The following is a 21,881-nucleotide window of genomic DNA, read 5'->3' as shown; positions in this document are numbered from 1 at the left end:
CATTTAGATAATTTTGATTAGAAACATAAGGTTAATAATAACCTTGATGGTCCGGAAGTCGTGAGCTCTCATTCAGGTCTTCGTGGTCCTTCTCCCTCTAGCTTGAAAACTCAGATCACTGATTTCATGTCTTAGTCTGTGGTCTTCTACCTGGGAGGCATTTCCACCCGGTGACCACAGGAAGCATTGTGCAGTAATTCAGCTAACATGGAAATACTTATTGTGTTACATTACATAGTGAATGAATCCTTTCTATGAATCACTTCAACTAATTCTTATATGAGCCCTGTAAGGTAGTTATTGTTATGATTCCCATTTTATAGGTGAGAAAACTGAGGCAGAAAGCATTTGGGGGATTTCCCCAGGGCCGCAGAATAAGCATTTAGGCAGCTCTCTCTGACAGTCTCATTCAGCAGGCTGTGCTCTGAGCGAGTGAACGTGCTGCTTCCTGTGATGTCTCAGGCACCCGGACTCCCCGGCTGTAGCATGGGTCGGTCACGATTAGTAAGGGATGGGCCGAAGGGAAGTTTTGTGTGTTTTCTCCATCACAGTAGCTAGCATTTGAATATTAATAGTTTGATTACTGTTTATGAAAATGTAATCAAGAATTTAGTCGAGAGGCGCCTGGGTGGCTTGGTTGGCTAAGCCTCCCGCTCTTGACTTCAGCTCAGGTCATGATCTCACGGTCGTGGGATAGAGCCCCTAGTCGGGCTCCACACAGGGCATGGAGGCTGCTTAAGGGTCTCTCTCCTTCCTCTGCTCACTCACGTGCTCTCTCTCTCTCTCTCTCTCTCACTCTCAAAAAAGAAAAGGAAGAAAAACAATTTTTTTTTCCTGAAAGCAATTGTTCTTACCCAGAGAGTAATTCGCAAATCTTTAGAGAAGTGTTTTTTCCAAATTACATATGTTTTCCTACTATCGCCATCCCATCTCGTGGGGTGAAATGCATAGTCTCGTCAGTCTCCTAGGTGATTCTGATGTACGCCCTTCCTTACGAATCATTGGTTTAAAGGAAAAAGAAAGGAAACCAAAAGCAAAAGCAAAAAAAAAAAAAAAAGACAATGCTTTCTATGTTTTAGCTAGTCCAAAAATTCTCTTCCCATTGATAATACTTCCAATTCAATTATATTTCCTGTTTGATAATTCTCTTATAACAAATTATTCAAATTCTCTTCCTACTTCCTCTTACGGAGTGTTACATTCAAAGGGAGGGTCAGCCAACAGTGCCATGATGATTCCATGTGTCTCTTATGTTGAAATGGGCAGTATGTTTGTTAAAATAACCAGCAGTCCCTCGAGCTAGATTGGAGAACTTTAGTGTTTAAACTGAGTAAAGAAATATTTTGAACTGATCTATTGTGTGAGCAAGTGTCAGTAAGCCCAGTGATGTAATAAGTTAGCTTCAGATTATGAGTGTGTACCCATGAGGGCCTTGGAGAAATTGAGGCCAGAAATACTCTGATTAAATCAGGGAAGCTGTTTTGGCATCATTTGGCTTCACTTAGAAAGTCTTAGACCGTTCACGTTTTGTCTTAAGCACGTCTTTCTACAGTTCCACACTCTCCCCCCAAAGTCCTCACTGAATTTTGATTAATACAATTTTTGGCCTGGCTTAGTGAAGTACTCGTGACCATCTAGTACCTCTGTTATATTCACTTGAAGTAGCAAATTCAGAATCGCTATAGTGACTATAGCATGAAGTCAGGCGATTTATTTTTCCCAATCCGCCATTAGACAGCTAGTCTAAATCAGCAACATGATGATAAAGAAGCAAACCCAGAATGCACGAATATGAAATAAGCCCAGATTTCTCTCCCACTTGAGAATTAGATGTTCAGAAGAACGATACTTTTAGCTGGAGCTAATCTGGAAGAATCCTGTGTGTATCAAAAATTCAGAGTAACATCACGAGAAGAGAACATTCTGGAAAAATGTCATGCGTAAGCTCAAAGACATTTCCCTGCAATTCCCAGTGAGACTTGCCATCTGAGTTTTTATCAGCACTAAACACCAATGGTGTTAATATCTTTGGCACCTTTCACTTCCTTGAATGGAAAGAAAGCAGCTGTCTCTGAAAGACCTGGATTAACAGGGTTGAGACTGACAGATGAAAAGTCCTAGATTTCAGGGGACCTTCAGCGTGGAAATCAGCCTCGAGACAGGTATTTTCTCCTTCTCGGTAACCATATCGAATAAAGGGAGAAAGAAGAAATAAAAGATCACTAAGGGAACGTTTTGCCATGATTGGAAAGGCTTAGAACACCCGGATTTTTTCCTTAGCAGAGCAGTTACACTTTGCTATGATTTTTGGCGAGCATGGTTTAAATGAAGGAGTGAAACAGAGAAGATAACTTCTGTCTTTCATCTTTATTTTTTTGTTGTTATTTTCTAGGAAATCATTGTAAAAATTATAACCAAAAAACTCGGAGAGAAATATCATAAGAGAAAGGGTGTTGTTAAGGTAAGGCTGTGAGGCTGTGAGTGGACTCTGTGAATTGACCGAATAAAGCCTTTTTGGTATTCCTGAAAGGTCAAGTCCTCAGGGCAGAAGCATTGTGTCTGAGGTTCTTGATGGTTCTGTAGAAGGAGAGCTGACTTCATAATTGGCGGAAAAATGATTCCTTTGCAACCGTAATTTATATTTATACATACCGTGTGCTTTCCTCCTGGAGTAAACAGTATGTATGAAGTCCCAGGGGTGCCACGTAAACTCCCTCACTCACTGTGCAGGCCTTGCTAATCAGTGAGATGCATCCTCTTTGTTAACAATGGGCAATAAATATGATTATGTGCCTGGAGTTCCAAGGAGGGCTTCCTTGTTGTGTTTTGCCTGGGAGACTTTCAGCCGCTCTAAGATTTGAAAATTTGAAAATCAGCGCTCCAGTCCTTTTCCCTCTTTGCCGTCCCCTAAGAGTTTTATTCTAGCACCCAGCACTGTGCGTGCGTAAGTGCCCTTCTATTGTACTCGAAGCTGAGCATTGTCCCTCTCACTGTGTGTATCAAAGTCTTGTTCTAAGAACACCGACCAGTCTTTTATTCTTTGCAGATGAAAAGCCTCACTCGGCCTTGAATTGAATTCTTTATTAGGAAGCATAGAACCACTATCCTGTATACCTGAAACCAATATGTAAAAACTGTGTCTTAAATAGACTGGAACTAAAATGGAAAACGTAATGAAATTTAAGCAAATTTTAAGAAGCATAGGAGAAGTCATATGTGGAATCTAAAATAGTGTCATTGATAGGAGGAGTTACTCTTCCCATTTGACTGGAATGCCGTTTGTTTTCATCTTACCTATTTCTGTCCTTTGAAATTTGTGTTCACGTATTTCTGCTACTATAAAAGTGTTGATTTCACATGACAGGAAGTAATTGACAAATACACAGCTGTCGTCAAGATGATCGACTCCGGAGACAAGCTGAAACTTGATCAGACTCATTTAGAAACAGTAATTCCAGCACCAGGTAAATCTTTCTGCAGACCATTTAACCTGTATGCTATCGAAATGAGTGATTCCATCCTTAAAACCATAGTTTTTTGACATTACCGGGTAGTTGTAGATGGGTTTCCCTTTTAGAAATATACAGCTGCCAGTGTAACTGATGCTCTTGATTTCAGGTGACGCGGTGGGTCTACCAGTCCTCTGCGAAAGCGCTTTTGTGGCATGAATAAGTTTTCCCTTCCTAAGATCCTTTTTTTCCGAAAGCAACATACAAACTCATAGGGAGAAAAAGTCACTCAGACGCAGGTTATTGTTAATATATCTCTTTAGCTGCCTGAGGTAGTGAAGTAAAAGTCTCTGCTGTTTGGCTTTTTCTTTTGCTTAATGGTCTTTATCATTTGAGTAGTTCTCATATCTCGTTTGAATGCTGCTTCGGTTGGGTTGCCTGCCTCAGACCCGACCCTTCATAGTGACAGCACAGTGATCGTGTTAGTCTCCAAAACTGCTTATCAGGTCCTTTATTCTTTCCCTGGAAAATAAAACTCATTTTATGGCTGAAATAAAAGAAATTTTTTAGCTTTAATGAGATGTAATTGACACACGATAAATTGCACTTGTGTAAAATATACAATTTGATCAGTTTTAAGACACGAATACTCTCTGAAACCATCCCTACAATCAGGATAATGAATGTATCCATCACCCCCCCCCCCAATTTCCTCACTCCCCTTTATCCTTCCCTGCCACCCCTCCACTGCTGCCTCCCATGTCCCCAAGACAACCACCTTTCTGCTGTCTGTCACTATAGATCAGTTTGTTTCTATCTAGAATTTTGTATGAATAAAATCATACCATGTGTCTTGTTTTTTGGTCTGGATCTTTCAGTACGTGTAATTATTTTGGATTCGTGCCTGTTGTCACGTGTATGTGTCTGTAGCTCACTTCTCTCTGTTGCCAAGTAGTGTTTCCCGGTGTGGATGTGCTACTTCTTGTTCATTCAGTCACCTGTTGATGGACATTTGTCTTGTTTACAGTTTGGGGCTGTTGCAAATAAAATTTCCAAGAATATTCATACGCAAGTCCTTATATGGACATATGGTTTCTCCCCTATTGAGAAGATACTTAGAAATAGAATGGCTCCCTCATAGTAAGAGCCAAAGCAATCTAAATTTCTTTTCTTTTCTTTTTTTTTTTTTTTTTTTAGTGATTATTTATTTTTGAGACAACGCAAGAGACAGAGTGCAAGCAAGGGAGGGGCAGACAGAGGGAGACACAGAATCTGAAGCAGGCTCCAGGCTCTGAGCTGTCAGCCCAGAGCCCGACGCGGGGCTCGAACTCACAAGCCGTGAGATCATGACCTGAGCTGAGGTTGGACACTTAACCGACTGAGCCACTCAGGCACCCCAGTCTGAATTTCTTTCTAATGATTTCTGGGCTCTGAACATTTTCCCTTCCACTCCTTGCAGGTTAAGTTTCCTCTGACAAGTGGAAAAAAACGTGAGGAGTCTTAGAATGCTATAGCGATCAGAGTATCTCCAGACTATACTTTAGAGTATTGCAGAGTTCTGAAATGATTAAGAACTCAGAGGGGTTTTGTTTTTTGTTCTGTTCATTCATTGTAATTGCATTTTGCTGTAACAAAGTAGAAGAAAGAAGCAAACATTTCTTTGCGTTCAGTGTTCTATTCTATCGTAGGGAAAAGAATTCTCGTTTTAAACGGAGGCTACAGAGGAAATGAAGGTACCTTAGAATCCATCAATGAGAAGACTTTTTCAGCTACCATAGTCATTGAAACTGTAAGTACGTTTCCACAGAGAAATTCCTAAAGGGCTTTAAAAATGTGCCATAGTTTTTTTCATTGGGTTGGTCTTTGTTTTAGAGCTGGGGTTTGTCGTCTGTCTTCTCTCCTGTTTGGAAATCTGTAAGCTTAGTCTTTGTAACTCTGCCATTGCTGAAGGATTGTATCTTCTGATTTTAAAAGAAATGCAGATGTGGCTTAGTCCACTTGAGCTGGTGTAACAGAATATACCATATACTGGGTGGCTGATAAGTAAATAATTTCCACGGTTCCGAAGGCTGGAAGTCTAAGAATAAGGCACTGGCCGACTTAGTGTCTGGTGAGGGCCCACTTCCTGGTTCATGTGCTCTCATATGGTGGAAGGGACAAAGCTCTCTGGGGTCTTCTTTACAAGGGCACTAATCCATTCATGAGCGCGCACCCCCATGACCTAATCACTCCCCAAAGGCCGCCCGCCAGATACTGTCACACTGGGCGTTAGGTTGCAGCTCTGAATTCTGGGTGGGACACATCCAGTATAGCAATGCTTATTGTTTTAAGACCTGAAAATGACAATTTAATATAAATAACTTTAAAAATTACCAATAATTCTTCAGCCAGATAACTCCCTTTAATATTTTGACCTGTTCCTTTTCAGTCTTTGTATTTTACAAAATTGTATACAATATGTACAGTTTCACATTCTGACGTTTTTCTTTCACATCCAGTATAAAACTCAATTTGACATACAATTAGCGGGGAATATAGAATCAGAATTAATGACGGGAAAAGCCCAGAGATCACTATTTTAAGGTTTTTTTTAATTTAATTTTTTATTTTTTTAAATTTACATCCAAATTAGTAGCATATAGTGCAACAATGATTTCAGGAGTAGATTCCCTAATGCCCCTTACCCATTTAGCCCATCCCCCCTCCCACAACCCCTTCCATAACCCTCAGTTTGTTCTCCATGTTTATGAGTCTCTTCTGTTTTGTCCCCCTCCCTGTTTTTATATTATTTTTGTTTCCCTTCCCTTATGTTCATTTGTTTTGTCTCTTAAAGTCCTCATAGGAGTGAAGTCATATGGTTTTTGTCTTTCTCTGACTAATTTCACTTAGCATAATACCCTCCAGTTCCATCCATGTAGTTGCAAATAGCAAGGTTTCATTCATTTTGATTGCCGAGTAATACTCCATTGTATATATATACCACATCTTCTTTTCCATTCATCCATCGATGGACATTGGGGCTCTTTCCATACTTTGGCTATTGTTGATAGTGCTGCTATAAACATGGGGGTGCCTGTGACCCCTCGAAACAGCATACCTGTATCCCTTGGATAAATGCCTAGTAGTGCAATTGCTGGGTCGGAAGGGTAGTTCTATTTTTAGTTTTTTGAGGAACCTCCATACTGTTTTCCAGAGTGGCTGCACCAGCTTGCATTCCCATACATTTTTTTTTTAATGTTTATTCATTTTTGAGAGACAGAGAGAGACAGAGTGTGAGCGGGAGAGGGGCAGAGAGAGAGAGAAAGACACAGAATCTGAAGAGGCTCCAGGCTCTGAGCTGTCAGTACAGAGCCCGACATGGGGCTCGAACTCACAAGCCATGAGATCATGACCCGATCCGAAGTCGGACGCTTAACCGACTAAGCCACCCAGGCACCCCCAGAGATCACTATTTTAAATAGTCCTTCCTTTCTTTCATAAAGGATTAAAAGGTAGCAGAGATCAGTAAAGTAATTTCTGGAAATCTGATGTACAGGTCAAGTTGTTGACTGAAGTAGACTGGATGGCTCACTGACAGTCTGTGGGCGCCCCAGTGAGGCCTGAGATGTCTCTTGAGGGAAGGAAGGGCCTGAAACAGGCTTTTCCGTCACTGCCTAATGCGTTTTGGAACTCTGAATGATGGGGCGGGGACTCTCCAAGTGAAATCCGTTTTCACACCCAGTGTAGGAAGCATCAGCATGTGGGAGGTGGGATAAGAGACCCCGCGGAGAGTCTGGGGACCGTCCTGAGCGCTCTCCAGGACTTGGGGGTGTAACTGCCCACTTTCATGTGTTGCCTGAAGGGGGTCGGAGGCATCTAGACCCGTCTCTGGACTGCGTTCCAGAAAATCAGGTGGGTCCTTATTTGAGAGAAACCACATTTCAGTAAATGGAGCATTTTTTCCCGGTCTCTGTCTACACGAATTCAGCAACTGTGACTGACACAAACTAGAAGGGAAGAAAAGGAGGAGGAATCTCTCTGTTACTGAGAAAATTCTCCATCTGACTAAATTAATAGATTGAGTTTTGTTTTGTTTTTTTCTTAAGTCCGTTTTTCTCTCTGACTCAGGCAGCATAAGGTCATGGAACATCTAGCAATTTCCTTGGAAACGATTCTCCTGCACTTTTTAAATTCATAGTAGCATCCAATTTCGATCCCGCCTCAACTCGGGTTTTCATCTCAGGGAGACGCAAAACAACTCATTAGCACGGAGGGCTTTCTGGGTTCCATGCAGATACCTTCGGGCTAGTCTGTGGTTTTCACGGACTCGTTTCTTTCCTCCCTCGCCGTGACCCCACTCGGGCCTTCCTTCTGAGCTTGCGTGGCTTAAAGAGCTGGGCTGGGGTAGGACTAGGAGGCGTGCCCACAAGAGGCTGGCTGACTGTGAAGCGGCAGGTACTTTTCCAAGAAACCCGCGTATTGTTTTCCCTTTGGCAGCCTGCCCCGCCCCATTTAAAAGAAATGTGTGTGTGCGTGTGTGCACTTGTGTACGTCCCCACAATTGCTTCAAGTCGTTGCCGTGCAACACACAAACTTCCCGAGTGATTTCTCCTGCTGTTTTTATCCCTTCCGACATCTTCAATTATAGCATCAGTATCAAAGTCTTTGAAATTTACTCGTTTATTAGGCAGATTTTTAAATAGCTGACGCGTTATTCAGAAAGTCTCAGCCTTTTAGCCCAGCTGTTTGCCTACCTGACCAAATGAGCGGCTCCCTTCTTACTCCCCGATTTTGTGTTCTTCTCATAAAAGCCTACCCGACCGTGGGCCTTCACACTTGATAATGAAAGAGGCAACCTGAGTCATGCTTTATCTGGGAACTTGTTTCCATTGAATACAGTCATTATTATATGTTAAAAAGAATAGCATTTTTAAAAGTATTGTTAAGGGAAGGTGTGATTCTTCACAAACAACGTGAAAATCTCACTTCAAGGTTAGTCATTATCATCATCATCATTTAAAAAAAAATTTTTTTTTAATGTTTATTTATTTTTGAGACAGAGAGAGGCAGAGCATGAACCGGGGAGGGGCAGAGAGAGAGGGAGACACAGAATCCGAAGCAGGTTCTAGGCTCCGAGCTGTCAGCCCAGAGCCCGACGCGGGGCCCGAACTCACGGACCGCGAGATCGTGACCCGAGCCAAAGTCAGACGCTCAACCGACTGAGCTGCCCAGGAGCCCCAGGAACAGCTCTTTTCCAAGGGGCGACTTGTGAGGAGCCCGGGGTTTTTCCAGCTCGTGTCTCCGTCACCTTCACCGAGTGACTTTTATACTTAGCGTGCTCTTGTGCTTCAGACAGGCCAAGGCCGAGCGTGCTGGGCTGCACGTGCGGGCAGCGTGGCGTGGCCTGGCCTGGAGGTGGCCCGCGTCACTTCTGTTCACCTCTGCGGCCGGAGCTCCATCTCATGTCCGTACCTCACCCCATAGGGAGCCAGGGAAAGTGTCCAGGGAGCAGAGGAGATATGGAACAGCCAGCAGGTGCCTGCCACACCGTGTAGGGATAGCACATTTCACACGTCATCGAAGAAACCGTGGCACTTCCTAATGAGAAGGACATAGAATATTTTAAAAGTCACAGTCGTACGGAAATGTTAGCTGCCGTCATGGTGTTGTAGGGGTATGGGAGAGACAAATTTGGACCTTTAAGTGTGGTGTCATTTTCTTGTCTTGTAAGTATATGTGTGTTTTTAATCTTTTCTTCAATCATTTTAATTTGTAGGGCCCTTTAAAAGGACGCAGAGTCGAAGGAATTCAATATGAAGACATTTCTAAACTTGCCTGAGTTTGAAAATTTGTTAACACATTAAAATCCTAAAGCATCAAATTGGTGTTCACCAAGGCATTATAAGACTCTACTGTGTTAGGGTGTTTCTTTTGTATAAAGCAAATGGATTTATTTAAATATTACTGTATAGTTGTTCAGCTAAGCTTATAGAAAAATCGAATTATGTCTCATGAAGTATCAAAACAATGTAATTTTGTTTTTACTGGTTTGGTTTCCTTTGTAATATTGCCTTAAAGATTTTTTATCTTCATTAAAAGAATGTTATCGTAAAGTGTTTTATATAAGACAATTTAGAATCGTGTAGAGGAAATCCTTCATATACTCTATAGTTGCAGTGGTAACGTTGAACTATAAATCTGATTACACTTTAAAAAGTCAGACTATAGAGTCCCGGCTTTATTGAGATAGAGTTCACGCACGGTATCATGTACAGTTCGGTGGCTTTTAGTATACGTACAGAGATGTGCACCCATCATCACTATTTACTCTTAGAGCATTGTCATCACCGCAGAAGGAAACCCTGTGCCCGTGGTCTCTCCCTGTCCTCCCACTTTCCCCAGCCCCTGGCAACCACTAGTCTACTTTCGGTCTCGGGGACTTGCCCATCCTGGACGTTTCATATCAGTGGAATCGTAACAACAGGTGGTCTTTTTACGAGTCGCTTCTTCCGTGGAGCATTGTGTTTGCAACGTGCACCCATGTTGTAGCGTGTACCAGTGCTTCCCTCCTTTTTATTGCTGAGCAATAGTCCACCATATGGGTACACCACAGCGTCAAAATCCGTTTGTCAGTTGATGGACATTCTGGTCGTGTCTGCTTTGGGGCTCTTAGGAGTAATGCTGCTGTGGACATTCGTGCGCACGATGTTCTGTGGACACGTGTTCATACATTTTCAGTGCCTAGGAACGGAGCTGCAGAGCCTGACTGTAAGGCATGGGATGATGTTTCTTTATATTTAAGAGAGAGAGACAGGGTGTGAGCAGGGGAGGGGCAGAGAGAGAGGGAGACACAGAATCCGAAGCAGGCTCCACGCTCTAAGCTGTCAGCACAGAGCCCGATGCTGGGCTCGAACTCACAAGCTGTGAAGTCATGACCTGAGCCTAAGTCGGACGCTCAACCGACTGAGCCCCCCCCCCCCCCCCCCCGCCGGGGCACCCCTACCATGTTTAACATTCTGAGGAACTTCCAGCCTGTTCCAAAGTGACTGTACCATTTTACAATCCCATCGACAGTGTCGAACTGTACATTTTTAAATAATAGATCAGTCAGTGTATTATTTAGGGATGCAGAAGACAGGAAACTCAGCGAATACTTGGGTTATGTAAAAAATATACATATATATACGTATATATATGTATATATACGTATATATATGTATATGTGTATGTATATATGTATATATATATGTATATTTTTTTAAATAAATAAATTGATGGCTCATGCGACAGAAGGAGCAGATGCGGGCTTTCAGTGGGGTCCAGGGTGCGAACAGCCTGGTCGGGCCTGGCTCCCGCGGCCCCGGCTTGGCCTGTGTCGGCCGTGCTCTCAGCCCCTCTCGACAGCAAGATGACCACCAGCGTCCCCGGCCTCCTGTCTCCCCCTTCTCCCCCGGTTCAGACAGAAGACTGGAACTGAGGCCGGGACAAATCACTCCACGGGCAAGGGTTGGAATATTGAGATGGGCCAGACCTGGGTGGTTCGCCAGCCCCTAGGCTGTCTCTCTCGGACTTAGCATCAGGGATTGCTGATCAATTCTGTCGTCAGAAGGCGGGAGGACCCGCCCGCGAACAGAACCGGAAGATGACGGCAGCACGAGATGCAGTAACGGGGAGATGTCAGTAGCTTTGCCAGCTCTGTTCTTCCGGGATAAGTTCAAGTGTTTCTGAACTAACTGGACAGCACAGGAACGTGGAAAGGAACCGGGTGTTGGAGTTGAGTAGGCTTCAAATTGAATGTTGGCTGTTCTGTTCACCAGCTGTGTAATCTTAGAATGTTTTTAATGTACAAATTATCAAAAAAAAAAAAAAAAAAATGTGTCCCTGCAGGGTTGTTGTGAGAACTACAGAAAATACACAGGAGGTGTCAGACGGGGAGTCACGCATCTGTGGCCCCGCCTGGTGTTAATCTGGCCTGAAGAATTTCGTTAGGGAGAATGGGTCTCCCTGGTCAGAACAGGTAAGTCAACCGTGATGAGATTCCCCGACCCCCACCGCCAACCTGTAAATTTGGAGTCAACCTCGGTAGGAAAAAATGTTCCATCCCTACCTCCCACATTCTGATTCTTTTCCCCAACATCTTCCTGAAGTTATCCCAGAATGAAACAAAGTAGCGTAACGGATGTTAAATTTAGCATTTAAAAATCCAAAGCACAAAAATAGGACTCTAGACGACAGGGCCTTTATCTCCCCCCCTTCCCCCCCCCCCCCCCCGGAAGTTCTTAGAGGCCAGTAGTGTTTTATGTTCTCCACGGTGACTTCAGATACCTAACGTCAAGTTTTCTATGGGTTTTTTTTTTCCTTTCTTAAAGCATCACAAGCTACTTTTGTTTACATAGACTTTTTTTTTAACAACAGTTTTAAGCTCACAGCGAAATGGAGCAGAGGGTACAGAGATTGCCCATAGATCCCCTGTCCCCACACACACCGCCTCCCTCACCACCCACATCCCCGAGCAAAGTGGTACGCTTGTTACAATGAACCTATGATAATGATGAACACATCGTCATCATCCAAAGTCCATAGTTTAGGGTAGGGTCACTCTTGGCGGTGTCCCATTCTATGGGTTTGGGCAAGTTGGTAACGAAATGAAATGTATTCACCAGTACAGTATCATACAGAACAGCTTCACCAGGCTAAAAATCCTGTGTTCTCCCTGTTCGTCCCTCTCCCCCCACAGCTCAACCCCTTGGCAACCGCTGACTTTTTTTTTTCTTTTTCTGGCTCCGTATCTTTGCCTTCTCCATAATGTCATACAGTTGGAATCGTGTAGTATGTAAGCTTTCCAGATTGGCTTCCTTCACTTAGTCACATGCTCTTAAGGCCTCTCCATGCCTTCTCATGGCTCGATAGCTCATTTCTTTTCAGCGCCAAGCAATACGTCTCTGTCTGGATGTGCCACAATCCATCCACTCCCCTACTGAAGGACATCTTGGTTGCTTCTGGATTTGGTCAATTACGAATCAAGCCGTTAACAACATCCGTGCCTATTTTTTATGTGGACATGTTTTCAGCTCAGAGTAGATGCCAAGGAGTGCAGTTGCTGGATTGTAAGGGGAGGGTGTGTGGTTTTGTAAGAGACTGCCAAACGATCTTCCAAGTGGCTGCGCCATTTTGCATACTCGCCACCAAGGACTGAGTGTTCCTGTCGCTCGTGTCCTCACTGGCATTTTGTGGTGTCAGTGTTTTGAATCTTGGCCCTTCTGATAACTGTGTAGTGGCATCTCGTTATTTTAATCGGCATTTCCCTGGCGACCTGACGTCAAGCATCTCTTCGTGTGTCTATTTGCCATCTGTGTATCTGTGGTGAGGTGTCCATTCAAGTCTTCCGTTCATTTTTTAATGGGGTTGTTCATTCTCTTATTGTTGGGTTTCAAGAGTTCCTTGTGTATTTTGGATAATAGTCCTTCATCAGGTACGTCTTTTGCCAATATTGTCTCCCGGAGCATGGCTTGTCTTCTCATCTTTTATTTTTATTTTTTATTTTCACTTAAAATTTTGTTTTAATGCTTATTTACTTTTGAGAGAGTGGGGGGGGGGGGCAGAGAGAAGGAGACCCAGAATCCGAAGCAGGTTCCAGGCTCCGAGCTGTCAGCACAGAGCCCGACGTGGGACTTGAACTCACGGATCGCATGATCATGACCCGTGCCGAAGTCAGATTCTTAACCGACTGAGCCACCCAGGCGCCCCTGTCTTCTCACTTTTTAGATAGCTGTTTTTCATCATTTTGCTTGAGGTCCTATCAAATTATTGGTAATCGTGTCTTGGGAAGTCAAATTCCCTGAGTTTTCATTGGGAATGCCACTGACTCCTACTGCCTTCCTTTCTGCCTTTCCTTGCCTACTTCTGCCTGTCCGTTTTTCCTGTCATACTTGAGTAAATTCATTGAACAAACATTTACTGAGTTCTCCGGTACGTGAGCCGTCGCAGTATGTGCTGTAGATTTAAGTGTGAGAAGCAAGTATAGACCCAAGATGTGTGTTGTGTAGGAATTGACAATGGTCAGAGAACTGATACTCAAACGAAATGAGCGGCCAATAAAGAGACACTTGACCATCTGGGACAGCTACTTAACAATCCACCTTAACTTTGCTGGGCCTCGGTAAGAGACCATGAATTGATAATCAGGATACACCTCGGTGCCTACTTTGCCAAAGGAGAACCACAGGATTAGAATATGAATCAGCCTTGATTGATAAGTTGGTTATTGGCTTGACTGAAATGTTCTCAGAAATATTAAGCCACTAGTACAATTAAAAGGAAGCATCCTTGATTTTTCTTTCTTTTACATGGATATTCCAGAGAAAATCACCAGCGTAGACTTGGCCGGTGTGAAGAAGTGTTAAGAACAGTAACACTAAATTCTTACGGCATTTTTATGTATTCAGCACGCATAAGCATTATTTAAGCATTTTTATGTATTCGGGCAGCCAGATAACTTTTACTCTGACCTCACTGGGTCTTTGGAGCGACTTTTCTCTCTTTCAGTTGGGATAAGGCTGAAGAGAAAAATGCCACCTTTTATGGTATTAAGCGATCCTTTAAAGCATGTTGAATGGTTTGCATAAGGTCTCACACCAGTAGGTACTAAAATAACTCCTGATTCGTGCTTCATTTTTACTACACACCGAGACAATCTTTAATTTCCTTTTTTTAATTATTATTATTTCTTTGGAATAGGTAACTCTTCTTTTTTCTTCAAGCATGGGCTCCCATTTCCCTGACAATAACTTACATATTTGCTTGGTTTAAGGGAAACCATTCGGATTGATATTTATGAAAAGCTTTGAAGATAGGCTACAGGAGTCCTGAAGATGATTGGAAGATAGGGGCCCTGCGACACCCCAGCTGAGATTTACGGTGACGACCTACTCCTCTCTACAGAATTACGTTCTGATCAATCCCTAGTGGGTTGCAGAATGCTCCAAAGAATAAGCAAGCGTAATACAGGTAATTATCAGGTTGTTTTCCTTTATTGCTGAGAGCACAATACTTTCAGAAACTAATCAAGAGGTAAACAGTGGAAGAATCTCTTCCTTTCCACTGATCCCTAGTAAGTTGGTTCCTTCATTTGAAATTCAAAATGGAGTATCCATTTGTAACTCAAAATTAGTTATATAGAGAAGGCATATTTCTGGTCTCAATGGGGGCGCGTGGACAGCATTAATACAATTTTAGTTGCCTTATTCAAAATGCCAGCTATTAATACAAGTTTTGATAATTGAATAACATGGATTTGACTTTAAATCTAGTTTTACAGAACTGTGTTGTTCAACATCCTGCATATAAATATACAGCCTAAGATCTTCATTGTTATTTTTAGAACTACAGAGCACATGTAAAATACTAGGAATCAAACTAAACATATATCTAAAGATAGTAGTTTTAAAGTCTAAATTCTTGCCAAGTAGCAGAGTTAAGTGTAAGAACCTACTTTTGAAGTTTGTGTTACATATTAGCATTTTAAGATCAGTATTTTTGAAGTAGAAAACGAAAGTAGACTTTTAATGTACCATAGGTACCACAGATAAAACTAAAAGGCAGTGCCATTTACCTCTTCAGCACTGAGGTTACCTATGGATTCTAGAAATATCACATTTCCTTACTATTTTACAATTAGACCAAAAGACAAAAACTTGATTTTGTAAATACGGGTTGAGTGTGTAAAAAGAGGCAGTTTTGTGTACTTTCTAAAGTAAAAATAACTTTTACCAAATTATGGAGAGACAGCTTCATAAAAATGGACCTGTAGGGGTGCCTGGGTGGCTCTGGCGGTTAAGCGTCCGACTTCAGCTCAGGTCATGATCTTGCGGTTCGTGGGTTCGAGCCCCGCGCCGGGCTCTGTGCTGACAGCTGGGAACCTGAAGCCTGCTCCAGATTCTGTGTCTCCCTCTCTCTCTCTCTGCCTATCCCCTGCTTGGTCTCTGTCTCTGTCTCTGTCTCTCTCTCTCAAAAATGAAACATTAAAAAAAATTTTTTTAATGGACCTTGAAACACTTTTTAAGTGCAATTTTACCACTTTGACCTTTGAAAATATATCCTAATTCTAGAAATTGATTTTTAAAGGGAAGTTATAAACAAAGGAAAGTACAGACTTACAACAAACCAGATTTGCACCAAATCACCCAAAGCCACTATATTAATGCAGACATAATGAAGTCCGATTTCTTGTGTATTGATTCTGCCTTATAAATGTCATCAGCCTTTTGTGAGGACATAGCTTGCTAGTTAATTTATTTCAAAATGCAGTCTAATCATATAAGATTTAAAATTACTCTCAGGAATTGCTTAAATACAAACAAAAGGTATATAAGGAAGACTCAGGAAGCCTCTGTGTTCAAGATCATTGAATCTGTGTGAAACGTGTTGCCACATAGGGGTGACTTCCAGAGAATTTGGACCTATGATTGTCTCAGAATTCGTAGTAACATTAACACTAAGTGAAGTTAGCCGTGTGAGGTAACATCCTGAGCGATTTTAAATATGCAAAGAATTTGGGAACAACAAAATCTCCGAGGTGACCTTAGAATGCCATCAGGGAAGCAGGACTGTTACGAGAGATCGTAATTTAATAAGCAGACACCTACCCATTTGTATCATATCTTATCTGGAGGATAGCTTTGAGAATAGAAACAGGTTAGTGAACTAAGGCCTTGTGATGGTTTATTATAGGTGTCAACATGGCCGGGCCATGGGGTACCCAAAGAGTTAGTCAGACACAATCTGCGGTGTTTCTACGAAGCTGGTTTTGGATGAAATTTACATTTAAGTCATAGCCTGAGTAAAACAGGTGGGCTTCCCTAAGTGGGCCTCATCCAACCAGTTGAAGGCCTGAGTACAACAAAAAGGATGCCCCCCCCCCCAGTAAGAGGGAATTCTCTAGCTGCCTGCCTTTGGATTTCATCGGCAGCATGGATTTTTCCTGCCTAATGGCCTTCAAACAAAAACCGGCTTCCCCCAGATCTCCTGCCCCATCAGTCAGCCCATCCTGCAGGTTTGAAACTACCATTCTTTATGATGATGTGAACAAATTATTGTATACATCACCCCCCCCATATATATATGCATAGTTCTGTTTCTCTAGAGCACCCTGACTTACACAGTCTGCACGGACTAAAAAGGATTTCTGAGGCCAACACTGTGGAGGAAATGCTGGCCAACCACACTGGGCCATCGCAGGGACCTTGGCAAGCCTATCCCAGCAACTGGTGATGGCTTTTGCCGCCACAAAACAATTAAGATCAAGCAACTTCCCCTGTTCTTACTCGACGTTCGCCAAATAACCTTCTCATAATTGAACATCCCATGTACCTGATAGCATCAAAATATACTCAGCCTACAGGGCTGAAGACCAGACCCTCGAGAAGAATGAAATCATCACAGCAAATGCCAAGTTGAGGGCTCCGTCTGGATGCCAGCGCGAGTGGCCAAAGCAGCTTTTCCTTTGCATGACCCTGATTAACGCGTCTTAACATCTGAAAACTCGACAAAATCCTGAATCTTCTTTGCAAAGTATTTATTTTCTTCGGCTGTATTAACAGGTTTTCTAAACCACCATATCTGGTTACTGGAAAGGGGGCAGGAAAGGGCCATATATACGTATCATTTCCAAAGCCACACATCTTTAAGGCCTTTGGAGAAAGCTATAAAGCTGAGGCACAAAGTAATCCTTGTAATGTCCGTCGATGAAACCTTTCCCGCTGTTATGCACGAACCAACAGGAAACCTCTGTTCCGAATACTCGATCTGTTCGATAGTCCTTCTGTAGGCCTCTGCGGGGAAAATGGTGAGTATGGTTACACTTGGCCAGCTTGCGTATCTGCAAAGCTTCTTTGCTGTTCATTATGCCCCTCCTGGTGCCGTATCTGCTCACCCCCACTCCCCAAGCTGTACAGAACATTCTCTCGAGCTTGGTGTTAGAAGGACAGAGAATAAGCACTGCATCCTTAGATAATTCAAATAACCCTTTGGAGACTGACCAATATGTAGACTTTTCCAGCACGGGAAACAGTGCAAATCAACGTCCCAGTGGAAAGAAAGCGGGAACCAAATGCTGAGCCGCTGTGGGCTCACCTCACACGTCCCCTGCTGAATGAATCTTCACTGTGAGGGTGAGTGTTCTATCTAAGGGTGATGCCAGCTGTTTCTGAGAAATCCACGCTCCCACTTACAGGACAAAGAAGCCGATGATTTAAAAAGCTGTGTGGCCTACTGTCACTAGCGAGCTTTAAAATACGGATGAAAGCGCATGACCCCGTCCACCCCGAAGCCCCCGTCAACTCAGTCTCAGTTATGTATTTCGAGGTGCTTCCAACAGATGAACTGGAGGCCCGACAGTTACCTTTGTCATTAGAGTATAGCAGGTGTGAGTTTACCGACCCAGATAACTTATCTTATTCTTATTACTGTGCTCGTCATTTCCTTATCAAACATGCTCACCGACGCCCATGGGTCACTCACTGGTCTCCAGTGAGCCGAACCCAGGTGAGTGGTATACTCACCAAGAGCTCGTCGTTTTACTTCAGAAATCTATCTTTGTGGTGGTATGTATGGCTTAATTATTACTGCAGTGTCATCACTTACTGATGTGGAAGCCAAGGACATTTGCGGGCAAAGAAAGTCATTTCTTATAAAGCAACGTTGATTGCTTTGTAAAACAAATAATAAAAAAAAAGGCCAAAAGAAATCCACAAAAAAACCTGCTTTAAAATGATATCAGACAGGCACAGGGGAGACTGCTGTAAAGGACTGGGAGAAATTTAAAAGAGTGAGAAGAATGTAAACACTCACGATGCTTTCCAAGTATAGAATCCTCACTTTGAACAAAGCATGCGGAGATGGTTTGTGTCAGAAAAGCTACACAAAAATGCATTTGGTAGATTCATACTCAAGAAGAAGGCTGCAGTTTTACATAAAATTATACATTCAGGGACTCTTGGGAGGCTCAGTTGGTTGAGCGTCCGACTCTTGGTTTTGGCTCAGGTCATGATCCCAGGGTCGTGGGATCGAGCCCTGCATTGAGCTCTGCACGGAGCATGGAGTCTGCTTAAGATTTTCTCTCTCCCTCCGTCCCTCTCCCCTACTCAGGTTCTCTCTGTATCTCAAAAAAAAAAAAAAAAGAAAGAAAAATATATATATTCTCTAGCACTGTGGTTCACAGGCATTTTTATGATTTCCTTCTTTGATCAGCTTTTTCAGTAAGCCAACTGGTGACCACAGGGCTTGTAATGCAGAGGATGAGACCAATGGCTTCATTTCTCTTGGCATTTTATGGCACCTCCTTATCTACCTGGTCCCTATTTGCAGTTAGGCTGGCGTCCCTGCAATGGCCTTATACAGATGTCATGTGTGTTTCTCCCTGATGAACTGTTTCATCGGACATAAGTAACGCTTGAAATAGCTTTTCTTGCTTCGCTCATTTCTATTCTAACCCCGGTAGGAGCGCTCTGGGTCACTGCTATATGCATCCGAGGCCTACCTGGTGACAATCAACCTGTGTCCCTTCACTTCCATGCTCGCCTCTGGCTTCTCGGGGTCCTTCCCTGGTCGCTCATTGAAGATCCGGATCTTTGGCTCATGCATGAACTGGCCTAGTGACACAAAGTCCAGACTGATTTACGTGGAACCCACGGGTAAACAAACACAACAGCCTCATCATCATTGGATCCAAACTGCACTTTGGTCTCCCTCTAGAATTTCTGGGGCCGAAAGACATACCGAGAGGGAAAAGGCAGAGCGATGGGAGGGATGGGTCCTTCCCAAGAGCAAAGCAGGCTGCTCACCCCACACACGAGGCTGACCCCCTGGACGAGAAGTGGAGCGGAACGCCCTGTGGCTAGGGGTGCGGGTGAGCACCTGTGAGCACAGCTCAGATCGTGGAAACAAGGTTTGTGATGTCATAGTCACATGCTTCAACCGAACTGTTCCTTAGAAGGTTGGGGTGCCTGGATGGCTCAGTTCGGTTAAGCCAACTGATTTCAGCTCATGTCATGATCTCATGGTTTGTAAGATCAAGCCCTGCATCAGGCTTTGCGCTGATAACACGGGGCCCGCTTGTGATTCTCTCTCTCCCTCTCTCTCTGTCCCTCCCCAACTCACACACGTGCTCGCTCTCTCTCTCAAAATAAAAAGACATTAAAAAAAAAAGTTCACCTCTCTTCAGTTACAAAAAAAAAAAAAAATCTTCAATGTATAATTTAAAAATTGAAAACATTTCTCTAACTTTCCCAGTTAGTGATGATGAAATCCCGCGTCTGGGATTACCCACACCAGCAAATGGTCTTGGCTGTAGCACAACCCAGTCACCCTGCCCTGCAACGCAGGGTTGTATTAATCGTGTTTGTTACTTTCTGTATATTATGATTTGACATCTTGAAACCCTGACCGGCTGGGAGAGACTGCCCCCTCCCTACCCAATTCTGAAAGACCGCGAAGGACTCAGACAGGAGCATGCCTGCCGTGTGCAAGCTAACCACCCAGAGCTAGACCTCCGCTAGCTGGCCTGCACAGCCCAGATGGAATCATTCCAGGCCCAGGTGCCAGGTAAGTAGAGACCACCCTGGACCCCAAAGCCCACCTACATTACTCAAGCTAGCCAGCCCAGAACTCCCCTCCTCTGTCTCATCTTTGCACAGAAACACCACAGAGGCTCTGGCCTTGCCCTGCGCGTTAGCTCCCTGACGAGAACGTGGCCTTCCTCTGCGGCCCTGCGAGGCGAGCCCTGCCTCTCATTTCCAGCGGGAGACCGGGAGCGATGGTAAACGTTTCCGTCGATGGCATCGGCCCCTTTGCGTCCTCGCTCAGTCACCTCTACAGATCAAGCCCTGGGCACAGAGTATGGCTGCAACCCGTCTTTTGAGTCCACACCTGTCACTGTCTGAGTTCTAACCTCCAAAGTTGCTCGAGACCAAGAGGGGGCCCCCCACTTTGCCTGATGGTCGATGGACACATACCTATTAGTCCATGTGCTTTAGGTGAAAACTTGTTTGTGGGGGGAATGTAGATCCCCAGAAAGTCTACGTTGATCGGATGCTTCTTCCAAACCCGATGGAGTAAAACAGAGAAGGACAGGTCTTTATTCAGGGTGACGGTCACAGTTTGCTCTTTCTTCACAGAGACGAGCACCCTGGTGTGAAAGCCAAAATGGAGTCAACATTTCTAGAACAACTGTTCAGGACGCCATTCCTCCCACCCCGGACACGAGCTGGCCACCCCTCCCTGGACAATCTCACTAGTGGTCTAAGTCCGTCACAACATTTTTGCCACAGAATGTTGTTTTCACTCCCGGCTCTGGAATTCTGTCAATTTTTATGTTTGTATAAAAACAATTAGCAAGGGGGTGCCTGGGAGGCTCAGTTGGTTGAGCATCCGACTCTTGATTTTGGCTCAGGTCATGATCCCAGTGGGGTGAGATCGAGCCCTGCGTTGGAGTCCCCACTGAGCGTGGAGCCTGCTTAAGATTCTCTCTCCCTCCCTCTCTCTCTCTCTCTCTCTCTCTCTCTCTCTCTTTCTCTGCCCTCCTCCTGCTCATGCTCTAAAATTAAAATTAAAACAATTAACAGATAATAATGGGAAAATATTACTCCTAAGATACAATCATTGTGTTTCTGGGCACAGTCTGACACGGAGTCGGCCGTGGAGTTTTGATGGATTCATTCACTTTTCTGACACGTATTTACTGCGTACCTACGACATGCCTGGCCGTAGGCTGGCACTGAGACACGCAGTGACCAAAAGATGTGGACCCTGTTGCCAGGAACGGGGGAGTAGGTAACAAAAGCCTTTCTGAAGCGCGCGTCTTCATATTTAAAATGACAGTGTTAAGTTCTAGTTTATATCACGGATCTCTGGATTTATGTACATAGTCGTGTGGAGGGCGGGCCTGAATCTGGACGTGACAACACTTGCCTCTGATTAATGACGCGAGCAGTGTCCAACCAGGACAGGATGGACGTACGGGAGCCCCGGCTCAGGGTGATGGTCTCGGTGCTGATTTCTATTTTCATGTCTTCACTTTGGAAGTAAAACCCCAGTTTTCCGAAATAGGTTCTGAGTTTTTCATTCTTGGGCTTCTTGGCACCAGTGAGCTGCCCATTGACCAAAATCCCTATGGAAAAACACATGTTTGTTTGGTTTTTTTCCCCCTCTGTGAGCCATTTCGCTTCAGGATTTGACATTTCTTCCTATGCAACGCTCACCTTATTACCATGTGTGACGGCAGTTTAAATTAATTTTATTACAGTAAGATCTGCCAGTTTACACTCAGGTTTTTGGCGATTGTAGTTCACTTAGGCATATATTTATAATTTATTTCTCACTAATTATCAGGGTTTACAAAGTACGGGACTTCGATGCAGTTAAGAAAGAAAGAAATCCCAGGTAGCGACAGCGAAGCAT

At 43.8% G+C, this 21,881-nt stretch overlaps 2 protein-coding genes across 5 annotated transcripts in view; one reads left to right on the top strand and one right to left on the bottom strand.

The window, feature by feature from the left end:
• KIN (Kin17 DNA and RNA binding protein) overlaps positions 1 to 15,426 on the top strand; it is a 41,099-nt gene extending 25,673 nt beyond the window's left edge. For 2 of the 4 annotated variants that reach the window (XM_053225241.1, XM_053225239.1), the window contains 5 exons: positions 2,393 to 2,461; positions 3,365 to 3,464; positions 5,138 to 5,238; positions 8,489 to 11,445; positions 14,239 to 15,426. In XM_053225241.1, the coding sequence (XP_053081216.1) occupies positions 2,393 to 2,461; positions 3,365 to 3,464; positions 5,138 to 5,238; positions 8,489 to 8,557 (339 nt within the window). In that variant the 3' untranslated portion in view covers positions 8,558 to 11,445; positions 14,239 to 15,426. The remainder of the gene's footprint in view (positions 1 to 2,392; positions 2,462 to 3,364; positions 3,465 to 5,137; positions 5,239 to 8,488; positions 11,446 to 14,238) is intronic. The other 2 variants (XM_015079437.3, XM_053225240.1) reach the window with 2 other exon arrangements.
• A 1,558-nt stretch (positions 15,427 to 16,984) lies between these two features.
• Positions 16,985 to 21,881, bottom strand: part of ITIH2 (inter-alpha-trypsin inhibitor heavy chain 2) — a 37,245-nt gene continuing 32,348 nt past the window's right edge. Inside the window, exons 18-21 of the mRNA XM_015079450.3 lie at positions 21,393 to 21,591; positions 20,438 to 20,610; positions 18,964 to 19,075; positions 16,985 to 17,257 (exon numbers count right to left, since the gene is read on the bottom strand). Of these exons, the coding sequence (XP_014934936.2) occupies positions 17,110 to 17,257; positions 18,964 to 19,075; positions 20,438 to 20,610; positions 21,393 to 21,591 (632 nt within the window). The 3' untranslated portion in view covers positions 16,985 to 17,109. The remainder of the gene's footprint in view (positions 17,258 to 18,963; positions 19,076 to 20,437; positions 20,611 to 21,392; positions 21,592 to 21,881) is intronic.

The sequence above is a fragment of the Acinonyx jubatus genome, chromosome B4 (assembly GCF_027475565.1).
Source record: "Acinonyx jubatus isolate Ajub_Pintada_27869175 chromosome B4, VMU_Ajub_asm_v1.0, whole genome shotgun sequence".
Taxonomy (NCBI): domain Eukaryota; kingdom Metazoa; phylum Chordata; class Mammalia; order Carnivora; family Felidae; genus Acinonyx; species Acinonyx jubatus.
Note: the sequence above shows the minus strand (reverse complement) of the source record. Positions and strands in the feature narration are given on the sequence as shown.